Raw genomic sequence first — 19,360 nt, forward strand, 5'->3', positions numbered from 1 at the left:
TTGTATGTTACATATTCTCATGTTACAGAGACACTGTTCCATAATTTCCTTTTTTTCACTTAGTAGTAATATTGTTGACAATGTTTCATGTCAATTCATATAGATCTACCTCATTCTTTTTTAATAGCTAAATAATATTCTATTGTATGATTGTACAAAAAGTTGTTTAATGTTTCCTCTATTGATGGACACTTAGTCTGGTGAAAGCATTTGACTTTAGAAACAATGCTGCAACAAGCAGTGCCTGGGTGGCTCAGTTGCTTAAACATCTGTCTTTGGCTTGGGTCACGATCCCAGGGTTCTGGGATCCAGCCCAGCACCCAGGTCCTGCTCAGCTGGTAGTCTGCTTGTTCCCTGCCCTCCAATCCCTCCTCCCTGCTCCTGTGTTCTCTCTCTCAAATAAACAAATAAAATCTTTAAAACACTAAACAAAAAACAATGCTGCAACAAAAAAATCCTGTACATATACCCATTTGATAAATTCTTGGGAGTAAAATTCCTCTATCAATGACTAAGTGCATTTTGCATTTTTTCAAATTTATTTAACCACCCTTTATTGAAGATACACTATGTATCAGACACTGTTTTTAGCCTGGGGATACCATTTGAAGAAAAGGAATTTCTTCCCACAAGGAACACATATTCCAAATTTTGCCAAATAGCCACTTATACATTTTATACCAATTTACACTATTTTTGAGAGTTTCATTTCCTCTACCCTGATTAATAATGGGCATAAAAAAGAAAAGTAGGAGTTTACTGGTATTTATTTTCATTTTAAATTAAGAGGAAGCTTGACACTTTTACAAATATAGGGCACTAAACTTTTTCTCTCTGAAACTGATGATTGAGATACTTTTCTCCCTACTATGTTGTTGTCCTTTTTCTTAATTGATTAGAAACCTATCTTCTATAATAGTAAATTTTCACATATGTATTACTTTTCTGTGTTATTTTTTCTTAATAAAATGTAAAATTTTTCTGAAAACAATAAACATACTTTTAAATATATATGTAGCCAACATACTATAGAAGAAGAACAAAGTTGGAGGACTGACACTATCCAACATCAAGACTTACATGAGGGCACCTGGGTGGCTCAGTGGGTTAAGCCTCTGCCTTCAGCTCAGGTCATGATATCAGGGTCCTGGGATTGAGCCCCACATGGGCTCTCTGCTCGGCAGGGAGCCTGCATCCCCCTCTCTCTCTGGCTACTTGTGATCTCTCTCTGTCAAATAAATAAATGAAATCTTCAAAAAAAAAAAAAAAAAGACTTACACGAAAGCTATAGTAACCAAGACAATGTGGTATTGGTGAAAGAACAAAGAGATCAATGGAACAGAGCAGAGAGCCCAGACATAAACCTACACAGATATAATCAACTGATCTTTAACAATGGACAAAAGGCAATTCAATGGAGAAAGCATAATCTTTTCAACAACGGTTCTGGAAAAACTGGACATCCTCATGCAAAAAAACCCAAAAAACAAAACAAAACAAAAAAAAAACAAAAAAACTAGACACAGGGGCACCTGGGTTGCTCAGTGGGTTAAGCCTCTGCCTTTGGCTCAGGTCATGATCTCAGGGTCATGGGATTGAGCCCCGCATCAGGCTCTCTGCTCAACAGGGAGCCTGCTTCCCCCTCTCTCTCTGCCTGCCTCTCTGCCTACTTGTGCATTCTCTCTCTGTCAAATAAATAAATAAAATATTTTCTAAAAAAATCTAGAGGGGCGCCTGGGTGGCTCAGTGGGTTAAAGCCTCTGCCTTCGGCTCAGGTCATGATCCTAGGGTCTTGGGATCGAGCCCCACATGGGGCTCTCTGCTCAGCGGGGAGCCTGCTCCCTCCTCTCTCCCTCTGTCTGCTTCTCTGCCTACTTGTGATTTCTGTCTGTCAAATAAATAAATAAAAAATCTTAAAAAAAAAAATCTAGAGACAGACCTAACACTTATCACAAAATTAACTCAAAATGTTTCAAACACCTAAATTTAAAACAGAAAACTACTCTCTCAAATAAATAAATAAAACCTTTTAAAACAGAAAACTATAAAACTTCTAAAAGATTAACACAGGAGAAAATCTAGTAACCTTGGGTTTGGATGACTTTTTATATATGAAAAGCTCTATCCATCGGAGAAAAAATTGGTAAGTTGAACTTCATTGAAATTAAAAACTACTCCACAAAATACACTAACATAATGGAAAAAAAAACCACAATTTGGGAGAAAATATTTGTAAAACACATATTTGACAAATGTCTGGTATTCAAAAGATGGAAAGAACTCTCAAAACCCCACAATAAAACAAACAACTGGATTTAAAAATTGGCATAAGAGGGGCGCCCGCGTAGCTCAGTGGGTTAAAGTCTCTGCCTTCGGCTCGGGTCATGGTCCCAGGGTCCTGGAATCGAGCCCCGCGTCAGGCTCTCTGCTCAGCAGGGAGCCTGCTTCCTCCTCTCTCTCTGCCTGCCTCTCTGCCTGCTTGTGATCTCTGCCTATCAAATAAATAAATAAAATCTTTAAAAAAAAATGGGCATAAGATCTGAACAGACACTTCACCAAGGAAAATAGATAGAAAATATACAGATGGAAAATACAGATGGAAAATAAGATAAACATAAGAAATGATGCTTAATATTGTATGTCATTAGAGAATCACAAATGAAAACAACAAACTATCACTATGCACTTATTAGAGTGGCTAAAGTCCAGAGCACTGATGACACCAAATGAAAGAGAAGATGATGAGCAGCAGGAACTCTCATCTCTTGCCAGTGGGAATTTAAAATGGGACAGTCACTTTGGAACCCAGTTCGGCAGTTTCTTACAAAACTAAACGTATGTTTATTATTACTATATGATCGAGCACTTACACTCCGAGGTATTCACTCAAATGAGTTGAAAACTTACAATCCACAGACAACCAGCATGTGAATGTTTACAGCAACTTTATCCATAATGGCCAAAAACTTGGAAGCCACCAAGAAGTCTTTCAGTGGGTGAAGGGATAAATAAACTGTGGTACATCCATACAATGGAATAGTATTCAGTGATGCAAAGAAATGAGCTATCAGGCCAGGAGAAGACATGGATGAATCTTTAAAGCATATCACTAAGGGAAAGAAGCCAATCTAAAAAGGCTGCATATCCTATGACTCTACCTACATGACAGTCTAGGAAAGGCAAAACTATGGCGATAATAAAAGGATCAATGGTTGCCAGGAATTGGGAAAAGAAAGGGATGAATGGGTGGAGAACAGGGGCTTTTTAGAGCAGTAAAACTACTCTGAATGATAATGTAATGGTGGACACAAGTTATTATATATTTGCCAAAACTTCTATAATGTACAGTACAAAGAATGAATTTAAATGTAAACTATGGGTTTAGTTCATAATGTGTCAATATTGGCTCACCAATTGTAACAAATGTATCACACTAATCCAAGATGTTAACAAGATCAAGGGAAGAAGGGAGTTAGGGTGTATATGGGAAATCTGCACTTTTTGCTCAAGTTTTCTATAATCCCAAAAATACTCAAAAATAAGTTTACTAAATAAATAATGTATGTGTGTAAGTAGAAACACTCTAGGAAAATATCTTTCTGTAAAGGTATTCAATAATTTTGTTTTCCTAATTCATGTCTAAAGCAAATGAAAAGGTTGTAGGAAATTAGAAGATAGACTATCTTGGGAAGGCTAACCATACAAGAGGATACTCCCTTTCCTGTAAGATGGCTATATTAATTATTTCATTTTATATACTGAACACCTACAGGAGTAGGCACCAAACAAAAAGGTCAATGGCAGGTGTCTTTTCTTGAGAAGGTCAATATCATGAAGAAGACAGACACACAGGTGCCGTACTGGATAACAACAATGTCAGTGCAGGGACTATTTCTAATCATTTCATCACATTGCCTTACATCCATATGATGCTGTAAACAGACACTATTTTTTTTTAAGATTTTATTTATTTATTCGACAGACAGAGATCACAAGCAGGCAGAGAGGCAGGCAGAGAGAAAGGAAGGGAAGCAGGGTCCCCGCTGAGCAGAGAGACCAATGCGGGGCTCAATCCCAGGACCCTGGGATCATGACCTGAGCTGAAGGCAGAGGCTTTAACCCACTGAGCCACCCAGGCACCCCTAAACAGACACTATTAACGCATTATACAGGCAAAGACACTAAGCTCGGGAAGAGCTTGCTTCGGGTAAGTGGCAGAGTTGACAATCAAGCTCAAGCGTGTTGACCAGCAAAATCCGTGACTTTTCTATCACACCAGGGAGAGGACAGAGGTAAAGTCAATTCACTTTGGAAGAAGCAGTGATTCATGTTGCTGCAGGAAGTTGGATTCTGGTTTGAAACTTTTGAAGTTCAAATACCTTCACAAGACTTTTGTCTCAGACTCACTCTTCTTGCCTTTTCGCCACTGGAGTCAATTCTTTGGTTTGTCATGCTCCCAGCTGAAGGCTCATCAGCTGCATGTGGCTCAACAAGGAAGAACAGACTAGAAAATGCAGAAAGCCAAGCTCTCTAGTGGGCTGCCCTGGTTCAGCTTAAACTGTCAAATTCAAGTGTCCTATATGTTCCACAACTGCTTGTACAAGTTGAGGCAGAGGGCACCAGCTGTGTGGAAGAGTTACAGTTAGTAGTCTTTTAGGAGCTATCTCTTTGGATATCACAGAGATCCTGGTACAGCTCATTACTGTTTGAGGGCTTCTGGGCTTGCTGCAGAGAAAATGGAGTGGGTGGTTGGCTGAAGTGTTTATAAATACCCCAGTATTTATTTAATGGTAGAAACACACAGAGAGAGCACACAGAGCATTGGAGGAAAGAACACAGCTTAGCTCCATTCATCCTCTGGGCCCAGAACCAAGCACTTCCGGGAGGATCTCCCTTTGGAGCCAGCTGCAGCCCTGTGTCTGGGGAAGTCACCTGCCTGGCTGCTGGAGGAGGAAGGAAGGAAGGAACAGGGAACAATGAAGCCCTTGTTAAAAGCCAAGTTTTTGTTGTTGTTGTTTGGTTTTGTTTTTTAAGTTTATTTTCTAATCATGTCACTCCTCAGCTGAAAACCTTTCAGTAGCTTGTCACTGCTTCTAGGATAAAGGTCAAAAACCCTGATACAGCAGGTGGGGCTCTCTAGAGCCTGCTCTTCAGCCTCACCTCTCCCCACTTTCCTTTTCTTGAAAGTTCCTCAAACATGTCCACTCTCTGCCCACCTCAAGCCTATACATGCTATTCTCTCCACCTGGAATGCTTTTCCCTCCACTGTCACTCATTCTAGCTCATTCTTCATTTCTCAGCTAAAACATTATTTGTATGAGGAGAACTTCAACATCATCAGAAGGATGTTTCCAGAAGCCTCAAATCAAGTCTCCGTCTGGGGTGCCTGGGTGGCTCAGTTGGTTAAGTGTCTGCCTTTGGCTCAGGTTGTGATCCCAGGGTCCCGGGATAGAGCCCCACATTGCGCTCACTGCCAAGCAGGGAGCTTGCTTCTCCCTCTCCTTCTGCTGCTCCCTCTGCTTGTGCTCTCTAGTTCTGACAAATAAATAAATCTTAAAAAAAAAAAAAAATCAATCCTCCATCCTGTCAAACACCTTTTCAACTCTTTATACTTTATTAGAGTTTCTAATGATGTCTCTGTGTGATTAATTAATGTCTGTCTCTCCATTTCTGCCTTGCTTGCCATTTTAATGCAGAGCCAATGCATAGACTTATAGTCAATATGTCCGCCATGTAAGGAGAGTTCCACGAGCATTTGTTAAATAAATGGACAAATAAGTGTTTGAGCACTTAAATATTCAGTTTTTAAATAAAGGGAGTAAAAAAGATCCTGATTATTTTCCCTCTTTCTCAATTCTTAGCTGTGCCTTAGTTTGAAGATACATTCCCCAGAAGTTGGCCAATGACAGGACTAAGATAAAGGAGAAGGTAGTATCAGAAGCTCTTGGACTCTGCAGCTAAGAACTTGGCCACCAAGCAGTCTTACCCCCTATGCCTGTTGTCCAATATGGTAGCCACTAGCCATGCATCCTGTTTAAATTCAAACTAGTAAAAGGGCACATGGCTCGCTCAGTTGGTAAAGCACGGGTCTCTTAATCTCAGGGTCAAGAGTTCAAGCCCTGCGTTGGGTGTGGAGCCTCTTAAAATAAAAGAAATATACTAAACTAGTTAATACTAAATACAATCAAAATTTTTCAAATTAAACATTCATCTATCTCACCACGTACATTTTACATGCCCATGGTCAGTAGCTACCATATTGGACTGTGCCAATGAAGAACATTTCCATTATCACAGAAAGTTCTACTAAACAGAGCACAGGATTCTCAGCAGGTCGAAAGAGAAAGCTTACTCTCCTTTCTGCTTTCAGATCAGGAGGTGGGGGAGAAGCCCTGCAGCCGTCACGATTATTGTCTCCATTACGTGTAATTTCTAGGTGCTGCAATTGAAGGGTCTTCATCTCTAAGCGGGATCCCTAAGTGCTCTCCATTACGGTTGTTACGAAGATTTAGTGAGAACACGTGTTCGGGCCTTTAGTTCTCAATCAATGATAGCTGTGCTTGTTACTGGCCAAAAGTTAACATTGTTAAGAACAGGAGAGACTCTGGTGCTGATTGTATAGCTTCTTTAAGGCCCAAGTTCTTCATCCCTACAATGGGGATAGTATCTTGAACATTCTGGTAAGGATTAGTTAGGATGTTTTCCACAAAAGGCTTAGCACAGAGCCTAGGATACAGTAAGTACCCCCAAACTGTGAGCTGTTCTTATTTTATTATTGTCAAGTGCTAGAGCAAATTTTAATTTCTCATGAATTGCCTCAAAAATTGGATTCTAGCTATCAAAACATTCCAGGTGTGGGGGCACCTGGGTGGCTCAGTTGGTTAAGCAGCCAACTCTTGATTGCAGTCAGGTCATGATCTCAGGGTCCTAGGATCTAGTCGAGGCTGGTCCAACTCCTCACTCAGCAAGGAGTCTGCTTGAGAGTCTCTCCCTCTGCATCCCTCCCCTCACTCACTCTTTCTCAAATATAATAGATAAATCTAAAAAAAAATAAATAAATAAAACATTCCAGGTATGTTTCTGATGTGCTGATGTGGCCAGTAGTTAACTTCCTTAAACTTACATTTTGTTTTGACGAGGGCCAGCAGCCTGACCTATAAATCAAAATGCTGGTAAAAGTCAGTTAAATTCCCTGTTGTTGTACCCACATTTCCAAGATGCCCCTGACTTCTCACTGGGCCAAGAGGTGCCTGACATAGTCATATGTCAGAATTCTACTGAAAGTATTGGTCATCTTAAATGATTGAACTTTTATCTAATTTTTCTATTTGGCTACAGCTAGATTCCTCTAATGTCTCCTGTCAGTTCTGCTATCTTCTCCCAAATTCTAGACTTGTTTCCATAAGGCAACCAAATTTCTAACAGGATGTGTATGTTCGTATTCAGAGGAGAAAAGGGAAGAAAAGAGAGAGGGAAATGATTTTTAATCTGATATCAAGTTAAAAGCAAGAGAAGGAAGATGGGGGTGATAGAGGGGGGTCCCTAACATTTATTGAATATGCACAATTTGCCAAACAAATTATTTTTATTTTTCATGGACTTCCTTTTTTCTTCTTTTTAATTTAATTTTATTTTTTAAAAGTTTATTTATTTATTGTAGAGAGGGCATGTGTTGTGGGGAGAGGGAGCAGAAGAGGGAGAGGGAGAGTAATCCTCAAGCAGACTCCCCCCTGAGCATAAAACCTGATATAGGCCTTGATCTCAGGACCCTGAGATCATGACTTGAGCTGAAATCAAGTGCGTCGGCTGCTTAACTGACTGAGCAACCGAGGCATCCCTCTTCTTTTTAATTTTTTAATTCAAAGTAATACAGGTACATAGTCAAAATGTAATTATATGTAAAGTGTACATATTTTGAATGTATTTTCTTCCAAAAATGTGAATGACAGTAAATGTAAAAAAAGAAATTAAAATAATTTTTCACATTTTAAAAAAGGCTATCTTTCTTCTAAAACAGTCAAAATGACCTACCAAAACTAAAAGGCAAAATCAAGTTACAGTCAATCTCTATCAAATTTCTAGTCAAAGATATTAAAATAAGTTGCTTGTTTTATTAGCTTTTCAGAAAGTTCGTTAAGTCTTAAATAATTTTATAAAACTGTTCAGTGTTCGCATTTAATGTCCACCTATTTGCTAACGAAAAAAAATCTGTCATGCTTCCCATATGTAATGTTTCGATCTATATACATACACATTTAAGGGTAAAAAATTGTCTAACATTACAAAATGTTCCTCAGACACTGCAACGTTAGTGAGCACTTGCGCTAATTTATGAAGATCTTCAGAAGCATGAATTGGAGCCCCAGGAGAAGCAAGACAATGGCTGCTTGGCCCTCTGGGAAACAATACTTTGTAGGCAAGAATCTTTTGCATTCATGCTAAGAAGGAGGATTTGACAGGTTAATCTGTCTTTTCTTTTACCCAAGCATCCCTACCATTCTGATCCTCCCTGCACTCCAAACTATGCTCTCTCATACTCAAAATTTCTCAATATTCTGATCCAGGTGCCTTCTGTTCTGAGGATCTAGGACAAGGAAGGCAAGGAAGTGTGTCTCCTTAGAGCATAATACAGTTCGGTAAAAAGATTAATGTCTAGATTTATAGGGTTGTCCTGTCTAGAGCTCATACCAAGTGACAGTGACAGAGATTCCCCTCTGCCACTCTGCTTTCGGGTGTTTATGACAAGAGAGATGCTATAAACTCTGGGTCTCAGAGTAGGCCTCTTGCCTAAGGCCAAGGGCAATGCTGCTTTAAAAACTAGAAAACATGCAATCTTTTTTTTAAAATTTATTTTTTATTTTTTATTTTTTAAAGATTTTATCTATTTACTTGACAGAGAGAGATCACAAATAGGCAGAGAGGCAGGCAGAGAGGGAGAAAGCAGGCTCCCTGCGGAGCAGAGAGCCCGATGTGGGGTTCGATCCCAGGACCCTGGGATCATGACCTGAGCTGAAGGCAGAGGCCTAACTCACTGAGCCACCCAGGCACCCCGAGAACATGCAATCTTTAATGGGGTGCCAGACTGTCCTTCAAAAGCACTATGGTGAACTTGCTATAATGATGGACCTATAAGGTCATGCTGTAAGGCACTCCTGCTCCAAACATTCAACAATGAATGCTGCCCACTACCTCACACTATGCTCAGCAACTGATTGAGATTCAACAGTACTTAACTGTGAAAGATAAGAAAAATAAAACTTGGGATACCTGGGTGGCTCAGCTGGTTAAGCGGCTGCCTTCAGCTCAGGTCGTGATCCCAGGGTCCTGGGATCGAGTCCCACCTTGCTCAAGGGGGAGCCTGCGTCGCCCTCTGCTTGCTCCTCCCTCTGCTTGGGCTCTCTCTCTCTCTAAGACTCAAAGAACACTTAGAAGAATATCCTCATGAATTAACTGGGTTAGGCAAAGAGTTTTTACATGGAACACAAAAGAAGAAAATACTAATAAATCAGACCAATATAAGTCTCTCTTTATCAAGGATAGTATTAAGAGAGTGAGAGATCAGGTGCCTGGATGGCTCAGTGGGTTAAGCCTCTGCCTTCCGCTTGGGTCATGATCTCAGGGTCCTGGGATCGAGCCCCGCATCTGGCTCTCTGCTCAGCGGGGAGCCTGCTTCCCCCTCTCTCTCTGCCTGCCTCTCTGCCTACTTGTGATCTCTGTCTGTCTGTCAAATAAATAAATAAAATCTTTAAAAAGAGAGAGAGAGAGAGTGAGAGATCAAGCCTCAGACTAAAAGAAGATATTTGCAACATAAATATCCACCAAAGGCTTCAAATCAGAAATATACATTAAAAATCTACTAAATCAGGGGCGCCTGGGTGGCTCAGTGGGTTAGGCCGCTGCCTTCGGCTCAGGTCATGATCTCCGGTCCTGGGATCGAGCCCCGCATGGGCTCTTTGCTCAGCAGGGAGTCTGCTTCTCTCTCTCTCTCTCTCTCTCTCTCTGCCTGCCTCTCTGCCTACTTGTGATCTTTCTCTATCAAATAAATAAAATAAAATATTTTAAAAAGATCTACTAAATCATAAAAAAGACAAACTAATTTTTAAGTGGGTAAAAGACTGAACAGGCATTTATTTCACAAAGAGGAAATCCAAAATGTCAATAAGCAAAGGAAAATGTGCTCAACATTATTATGCATGTTGAAAATGCTAATTAAAGCCTCAAGGACTGAAACAAATAATAATTTTATATTAATCATTAAATTAAAAAAACACAAGAAGATACCGTTCTACAACCACCAAAATGGTGAAAATGAAAGAGACTGATGAGGGGCACCTGGGTGGCCCAGTCGTTGAGCTTCTGCCTTCCGCTGGGATCATGATCTCAGGGTCTGGGGACTGAGACCCATGTGAGACTCCCTGCTCAGCGGGGAGCCTGCTTCTTCCTCTCCTACTCTTCCTGCCTGTGTTCCCTCTCTCACTATGTCTCTCTCTGTCAAATAAATAAAAATCTAAAAAAAAAAAAAAAAAAAGAGAGAGAGAGAGAGAGAGACTGATGATACTAAAGTTTGATGAGTATGCACAACACTGTCATTTTCATACACTGCAGGGAGCATAAACTGATACAGCTACTTTGGAAAACTGGCAACATCTATTAAAGCTCAATGTACACTTTCCCTTTGATCCAGCAACCATACTCCTAGGTATAAGAGAAATGAGTGTATATGAGCATAAAAAAGCATGGTAAGAATATATAAGGGCACCTGGGTGGCTCAGCTGGTTGAAGGTCTGACTCGGTTTCAGCTCAGGTCATGATCTCAAGGGTGTGGGATTGAGACCTATTCTGGGCTCTCTGCTCAGTGCAGAGTCTGCTTCAGATTCTTTGTCCCTCTCACTCTGCCCCTCCCCTGCTCTCATGCGCCTCTCTCTCTCTAAAATGAATAAAATCTCTAAAAAAAACCCCAAAAGAATATTCATAGCAACTTTATTCATAGTAGTAAAGAATTGGAAATGTTTATCAATAGGAGAAAGGATAAGCTATAGTATATTCAAATAATGGAATACTATGCAACAGTAAAAAGAAGTGACATATGGTTACATGGAACAACATGATGATGTCATAAATATAACTGTATTCAAAAAGGAGCCTTACAACCAGAGTCCATGCTATATGATTATAGTTATAGGCAAGACTAATCTATGATGATAAAGCCAGAATAATGACTGCCTTAGGGTACTGACTAGACAGGGGCCAAAGAGAGGCTTTTCGGGTGTTGGGAGTGTTCCGTATCTCAATCTGGACGATGAGTGGCCAAGTATATGTATATAAAAAAATTCGCTGAGTGGGACCATTGCAATTAATACACTTAATAGATGTTATATCTTAGGGATGCCTGCATGGCTCAGTCGTTGGGCGTCTGCCTTCAGCTCAGGTTATGATCCCAGGGTCCTGGGATGGAGCCGTGCATTGGGCTCCCTGCTTGGCGGGAAGCCTGCTTCTCCCTCTCTCACTCCCCCTGCTTGTGTTCCTGCTCTCACTATCTCTCTCTGTCAAATAAATAAATAAATAAATAAATAAAATCTTTAAAAAAAAAATTTTTTTTTAAGTCTACTAAAAAAAATAGAATAAATATCCCAGCAATTGTTTTCACCAACTGAAAAAAATCTGAAGAGGCTTTTTGGTTTTATTTAAAAAAAGCCCATTACCACACTAATTTAGGTCTTTCATAAGGTGAAAGGGTGGAATGTGAACTTTCTGAAAGTGAGGGGATAACTCTATTCAGGTACGGAAAATTGTTACAGAAAATTTAGGTCATACCAAAGTTTGGTTCTTTGAAAATTTGATTTTTTTTTAAATAGCCTCAACCATAGGGCTCAAACTCACAAACCTGAGATCAAGAGTTGCATGCTTTCCTGACTGAGTCAGTTTGGTACCCCCCAAAATTTGATTTTTTAAATATAATTTTCAAGTTATTCAAAGAGATAGATACTCACATATTGCCCTAAAAAAGCAGTCAGCCACTGAGCCTGAATTCAGAAGAAAGTCGTCTTCATTTCTTTTATTACTTTGTACCTTTGTTGTAAATGGTAGAAAGGCTGAAAAACACACATGTGTGTTAAAATTTAAGACAAAAACAATGACAATGGGGAAAGACCTCTATTTATAAGGGCAATGCTTGGCCAAACACATTTAGGCCTATTCATATTAAATATGGAAAGTTGTTATTAGGAACAATTAAAAATAAAAATGAGTAAGTTGGCACTAATGGTATTTGGGGCATGGCTAAGACTCATTGTAGAAATGAGGATTTGATTGCATAAATGCTTGAAAACTGGGCAAAAATAATTTATGTCTCCGAACCCTAGGAATCATTTCATAATTGTTTTCCAGTAATTTTCCTTAGAAGGAAAAATTTTATTTTGGACATTATTAGAACAAATGTCCACTAATTACAGCCACTCTTTCCAGGGGGACATCATGTAAGGGACACCCCTTTCCCGGGGGACATCATGTAAGGGACACCCCCAAGGTGTCCCTTACATGACTTTATTTTACAGTCATCATCAAGCTGTTATCTCTAAAACAGGTGGCTGTGTCGGAAAGGATGCCAGCCACTGGCCTCACTCTGGGCCGAAGGTGCTCAGATACCACCTGACCCAGACTCAACCTGTGGAGACTAGGCCCTCCACGGGGACAGTTTCAATCTCCCTGTGCCTTCACGCTTGTTGGTGCTTTACAGAAGTCGTGTTGGCTTGGTAGGAAAGAATATGGCAAAAAGGTCCTGGGGGTTGCAGTAATAATAGATGGTCACAAAATTTGCCTTTCTCGGATGAGAAGCTCTGTCTGAGAGAGTCACACTAGATGCGTGGAGACCAGCGGCGCTGTCTGGGGGAGGGCGTCAGGCAGAATAGCCAATGGGAAAGCCCCGTGGCCCGTGGCAGGAAAAGAGCTTCCTGAGCTGGGGGGCGTGTGCCAATCGCTGGGGAGAAGGGCTTAGGAGGGGTTGGGCTTTGCCAATCACTTGGTGGAATTGAGACTGTATTTTATTTTTAAAAAGATTTTATTTATTTATTTGTCAATGGGGAAGAGAGAGAGAGACAACAAGCAGGGGGACCTGCAGACAGAGAAAGAAGGAGGCTCCCCGCTGAGCAGGGAGCCCCTTACGGGACTCAATCCCGGGGCGCTGGGATCGTGAGCAGAAGACGATGTTTAACCGACTGAGCCACCCAGGTAAACCCAAGACTGTATTTTTAAAAGTTGTGCAAAGCCATTAAAGGGTTTCAGGCAGGGAATTGTGGGATCAGGTTTGTACTTAACAGTTTTAAAACTCTGTCCTTTGGAGAGGGGATTGTGATAGAGCCAGGGTAAAAGCGGAGAGACCAGTTAGGAAGTTGTTATTAGTAGTCTGGGCAAGAGATGATAGCCATGAAGAGAAATATGAACAGATGGAACATAGAGTTTATAGGTAGAAATGACTACCAGTCTTACTAAGAACTTCGAGTGAGGAACTAGGGATAAAAAAAAAATGAGAAAAATCAGTTTTATTTTTATTTATTTATTTTTTAAAGATTTTATTTATTTTAGAGTGAGAGATTGAGAAAGAGAGAGCACGAGCAGGGGGGTGGGGCAGAGGAGAGGGAGAAGCAGGCTCCCCGCTGAGCAGGGAGCCTGATGCGGGGCTCAATCCCAGGATCCTGAGATCATGACCTGAGCCAAAGGCAGACACTTAACCGACTGAGCCACCCACGCATCCCAAGAAAAATCAGTTTCATTTTCAAGGATGCCCAGTGAAAGATAAATACATTTAAGAGTTTGCTATGTATCTTTTTGACTGTTGCTCTTGCTTTTACATTTTTACGAGTCCTTATTGAACATATACAAAACTGGCCTTACCTGTCAGTGTGCCTGTTTTTAATATGAGTGGTATTATACTGTACAAGGTTCATTCAACAATACTTCTTGGAGATCTAGCTATGCTATTATATTTGTATAAAGGTCATTCTTTTAACAGGAGCATAATAATATTCTATAGTATTAATATGCCAGAAGTAAACTCCAGTGGTCAAACTGCCCCCTACAATTCCTACTCCCCAAGCCCTTCATTTTCTAATTGGGCTTCCTTACCTAACTAAATTGTGTTAACGTCAATAAAGGGGTAAACTGAGGCAAGCTCAAATTACCAGAAATTGAATTTTGGGGGAATAGCAAAAAAATTGCCATTCAGGAAACACAATCTACAGGTGAATCCATTGAGGGCTTGGGGTGGGCTGTATTTATGGGCAAGAAGGAAGTGCAGCCATAGTCCAAGCAGCTTGGAGATGGAAAGTTCATCGGCTTGAAGATGGGAAGAGATTCTCAGTGCATGTTCATTGGTCTGGAGATAAGTCTTTGTCTTTTATAAATCAGGCATTTACAGGAAATCATCTTCGGTTCTTAAGTTCTGCTCTCTTGAGGATGCGTGTGTGAGAGTCTCCACTGCATATCCTCCAGTTCCATTTTATTTTACTTATTTATTTTATTAAGTAAACTGTATCCCTAACATGGGCTTCAAACTCAGAACCTGGAGATCTAGAGTCTCATACTCTACCAATTAAGCCTGCCAGGCGCCCCCCTCTGGTTCCATTTTAGATTGAAAGCCTTTCACACTGTTAAATACTTTATAAACCAAAACATTGCTGTTTTATTTTCTTGGTACTCACTTTGTAAAAGGGCCCTGCACACAGGAACTTACCGAATGCTCACAACAGCCTGATGATGAAGAGGCAACAAACGCCCTGAATCCTTTGCCCTTGAAATGTCCCTTCCTGGTGTTCTTAACACAATTTGAATAGGCCTTGAAACTGTGGGCCTGCAGCCTAAGGCAGTATGTCATCTGAGTGCTCTGAGCAGGGAAATAATGAAAAATAATGTTCAGTTAATGTCACAAGCCATTCACCATTCAGACAGTGATGGTTTTCAGGGTGGACTGAAACGAGTTTGTTTTCTTCTGCTTCGAAACATCCTGGAACAGTTGCCTGCCTCCTGAATTCTGAGGCTGGCAGCGCAGGGGGAAGGTGATGGGTGAGTTAATATTGAAGCTAGGGTTTTGCCCCAACATTTTATTATGGAAAATTTCAAACAAACAGAAAAGTTGAAAGAATTGCCCAGTGAACACTCCTACACTCACTACCTACATACAATTATTAATTTACAGATTACTTTATCACCTAATCCGTTCATCTGCCTATTTGTCCATTCACAGATGCCTTGTCTTTTTTTTTTAATTAAAAAATTATTTTCAATTTTTTAAAAGATTTTTATTTATTTATTTGGGAGAGAGATAATGAAAGAGCACGTGAGCATGAGCAGGGAGAGGGAGAGGAGGAGGAGGGGCAGAATGAGAGGGAGAAGCAGACTCCCTGACTCCCTGCTGAGCAGGGAGCCCTATGTGGGGCTCCATCCCAAGACCCCCCCAGGATCGTGACCTGAGCCAAAGGCAGATGCTTAACAGACAGAGCCACCCAGGTGCCCCTAATTTTTTTTTTTTTTTAAGAGAAGGTAGGAGCGTGGGAGGGGCAGAGGGAGAGGGAGAGAGATAATTTTTTAAAAAATTTTTAAAGACTTATTTATTTATTTTAGAAAGAGAGAGCACATGCAGGGGAAGGGGCAGGGGGAAAGGGAGAGAATCCCCAAGCTGAGTGAACAGCTGCTTGCAGGGCTGGATCCTATCACCTGAGATCATGACCTGAGCCCAAATCAAGAGTCAGCCCGCTTAACCGACTGAACAACCCAGCTGCTCCAATTTACCTTTTTTGATGCATCTCAAAGCAAGCTGCAGATACCATGACTGCACTGTACCCCTAAACTTACAGCATGAACACCATGAGCTGGAGTTTAGTATTACTAACTTTCAAAAAAATATTTGAGGGAAATTCATATCCAGTAAAATGTGCAGATCTCAAGCAGACCATCCCACCAGTTTGACAAACACCTACATGTGGAACCCAAACCCCTATCAGTAGCTGCTACCATCATGATGTTAGACTTTGATCAGGGGATCACAGCCTTTAAGATTCCCATCCTGGTGTGGTGAGAATGGCTAATAATCTGTAGAACCTCAGTAGAGAGAGAGAGGAGTCCTAAATGAAGCATACCAATCTCGCAGGAGACGGTCCTGATGGAACCTGACCAGAGTCCGGACTTCAGGCTGGACTCAACTTGGGGGAGGCTATTTTGTTTTGTAGCTGTCTAATGTTGCTGTTTAGATACACAAACTTTTTATTTTTCATTTTAACACATCACTCTGCATTTAAAAGAACACAGAGAATCTGGGGGGAAAAAAGAAAATTAACTGGAAAAATGGGACTTAAAGGGGCGTGTTTCCAGGGAAAAGCACATTCCTTAAGGCATCTCTGGCTAAGAGCTACATGGTATGCAAAGAATTTGATAATACGCACATTATGACCCATATCACACAAAAATTATGACTCATATTACGAAAGCACAGCACTTTTGAAGAGTCCTGAGAAATAGCGCTGGGCTTTTAAAAACTGTTTTAGAAAGGCCGACCAGGAGTGCACAACTTTCAAAAAAAACAAAAACAAAAACTGGAATGTGCACTCCACCTTACTAAACACCACCCCCCTCATTGTCATCAACAATGAAAATGACAGTTTTCAACAATAGTTGAAAACGCTGAGTCGAGTTTTTTGTTTGTTTGTTTTTGTTTTTTTTTTTAAGTGTGAAGCCAAAATCAACGCTCATTCTTTTGGATGCTCCTTAAATTTTTCATGGGTAATACGAATACTAGCAATATCAATTTTGAAAACTATGGAACATTATATAAACGAAAAAAGCAAGGTTATAATCCCACCATGCAGAGATGAGCCCTATTAACAAACTTTCTGTATTCAAACTTTTCCCACTGCGAATAGTTTCCATTTTGATAGTTCTTTTAGATAACCATTCTTTTTAACAACCAGTGCTTTTAAACAAAAATTACAGAAAATAATCAAGTTTCTCTTTTTTTCCTCTAGCTGATGGGATCCAGAAATTGTTGTAGGAAGAAAGCGTTCTTAATTAAAAAAAAAAAAAAGTTGCACGGAAAAGTATTTAAAAAGAGAAATAGAAAACATTACGCCTTTATTTTGGTGAATTAGCAACAAAGAAAAGGATTAGCTTGAACGGGTTCTTTTCAAAAATATTTTTTTTCCTCTGGCTCCCGCTAGGGTGGAGGAAGTTGTCTCTGTTCGGAGAGGGTGGAATAGAGTGGAAGAACAAATAACTGGGAGGCTCTGCCTCTTTCGGGAGAGCGGGGGGTCGGCTGCGGGCGGGGGGGGGGCGGGCTGCAGAGATGGAGGCGGCCAGCAGGTGCCTGGGCTCCAGCCCCCTACCCCCACCCTCACCCCCTCCCTCGTCCTCACCCAGAGCTTGGCCTCGCCCCCTGGCGGGCGAGCGCTAGGTGCCGAGGCGCGGGGGTGGGGGGCACAAACCCCGCGGGCAGCGGGAAGGAGGCCGAGGGGGGCCGCCCGGGCCCCGCACACACCGAGAGGTCGGCACCCCCCGGCACCCCTAGTCCGCAGCCCCCAGGAATATGTCCGCGGCCGGGGCGCGGAGTAGAGCCCCGGGGAGGAGAACCGGGGGAGGGCGTGTGCAGTGGCGGCGGCGGCAGCGGAGCCGCTAGTCCCCTCCCTCCTGGGGGAGCAGCTGCCGCCGCCGCCACCATCAGCGCGCGGGCCGCGGCCGGAGCAAGCCCGGCGAGCGGCGCGCGCGGGGGAGGGCGGGGGCGGGGAGGGGGGTGGGCGAAGGGGGCGGGAGGGCGTGGGGGGAGGGTCTCGCTCTCCCGGCGACCAGAGCCCGAGAGGGAGACCCTGGCGGTGGCGGCGGCGGCGCCTGACACTCGGCGCCTCCTGCCGTGCTCCGGGGCGGCATGTCCGAGGCTGGCGGGGCCGGGCCGGGCGGCGGCGGGGCAGGGGCCGGGGCAGGGGCCGGGCTCGGGGCGCTGCCCCCGCAGCCCCCCGTGCCGCCGCCCGCGCCGCCGCAGGGCTCCCCGTGCGCCGCCGCCGCCGGGGGCTCGGGCGCCTGCGGACCGGCGACGGCAGTGGCGGCGGCGGGCACGGCCGAAGGACCAGGAGGCGGCGGCTCGGCCCGGATCGCGGTGAAGAAGGCGCAACTGCGCTCGGCTCCGCGGGCCAAGAAACTGGAGAAACTCGGAGTATACTCCGCCTGCAAGGTACTCGCTCGCCGCTCCCCGGCCGCCCAGGGGGGCTAGGGCCCTGCCTGCGGGACCCCTGCCCCCTCCCCCTCCAGCCCCCGTCCCCGCCTCCCTCCTCCCGCCTGGGGCCGCTGCACCGCGGAAGTGCTGCTGTCGCCCGCGCCCAATTAGCTGCTTCTCGGACCAGAGTCCTGTTGGGTTGGACGGAGGGGATCGCCGAGATCCGGAGCCTTTCATTCTTGCCCCTCTGCGTCTGCGCTCCTAGGCTGCCCTGGGGCTTTATTGCTCTGTAGGAGCTCGCCAGAGGCACCTTTCAGAGAGTGGAGCAACGCTAAGTGGAGAGCGCCCCAGGGCCAAGGAAACCTCTTTTGGGGTATCTGAGCGCCCCCTCTTACCCCGTCCTCTCCGCGTGTCCCATTGGGAGGAGCTGAGTGGAAAGAGTGAGAGTGAAATAGGCTTCAGGACTCCCAGCGCTTTGGGAGCTCGAAGGGGCGGAACGCGCGGGGAGGGAACGTGGGCACAGCCCGAGGCGAGGGTCCGGGAGCTCCCGGCTCCCTGGGCTGAGGGCGGAGACGCTGCTGCGCGCGGTGACAGCCCGGTCATTATTGTATTATTACTTGTTTAGTTAAAACGCTGCCCCAGCTGCTCGAGGTGTAAACAGGATTTGGCAAGGTGACAGCCCAGCGCGGAGAGCCCTACTGCTCAGTTTGAGGACACGCGTTTCTTGCCATCCCCTTTGCGTCCCAGCTCTTGGCCCCCCGTAGCTCCTCAGCTGCAGATCCAGATGTGGGCGCCGTGCTCCCAGGGTGAGAGGATTGCCCGAGGCCGCGGGGCAAGCTGGCCCTGCGCTGTCAGCAGCGGCTTTGTTTTGACAGGGTGACAGCTGAGGGGGGCGGGGACTTGGCCTTGTCAGCTCCTGCGGCCTGTGGCTGAGGCGGGGAAGAGACACTCACTCACACACCTCCCATGTATATCTCCGGCCTGCTGCAAACAGTGTCAAGTTCCCAGATTCCAGATTCCCACAACCAAGCTCCAGGGGCCACTTCTGAATTTTAATGTAAAGATTATTAATCCTGCTGGAACCTCTCTTCCCAGTGAGGCTGTTTTTAGTATTTACTGGAGCCTCTCAACCGCGGGAGAAGTCTGTGCTTACTGTTTTCCCCACACCAT

At 43.5% G+C, this 19,360-nt stretch overlaps 1 protein-coding gene across 6 annotated transcripts in view; it reads left to right on the plus strand.

Moving 5' to 3' along the window:
• Positions 1–17,905: 17,905 nt before the first annotated feature.
• KAT2B (lysine acetyltransferase 2B) overlaps positions 17,906–19,360 on the plus strand; it is a gene marked incomplete at its 5' end in the record, with an annotated part of 100,552 nt that continues 99,097 nt past the window's right edge. For all 6 annotated transcript variants that reach the window (XM_080806002.1, XM_080806006.1, XM_080806004.1 and 3 more), the window contains one exon: positions 17,906–18,208. In XM_080806002.1, coding sequence (XP_080662128.1) covers positions 17,906–18,208 — 303 coding nt within the window. The remainder of the gene's footprint in view (positions 18,209–19,360) is intronic.

This window comes from Martes martes (genome assembly GCF_963455335.1).
Source record: "Martes martes genome assembly, chromosome: 1".
NCBI lineage: Eukaryota > Metazoa > Chordata > Mammalia > Carnivora > Mustelidae > Martes > Martes martes.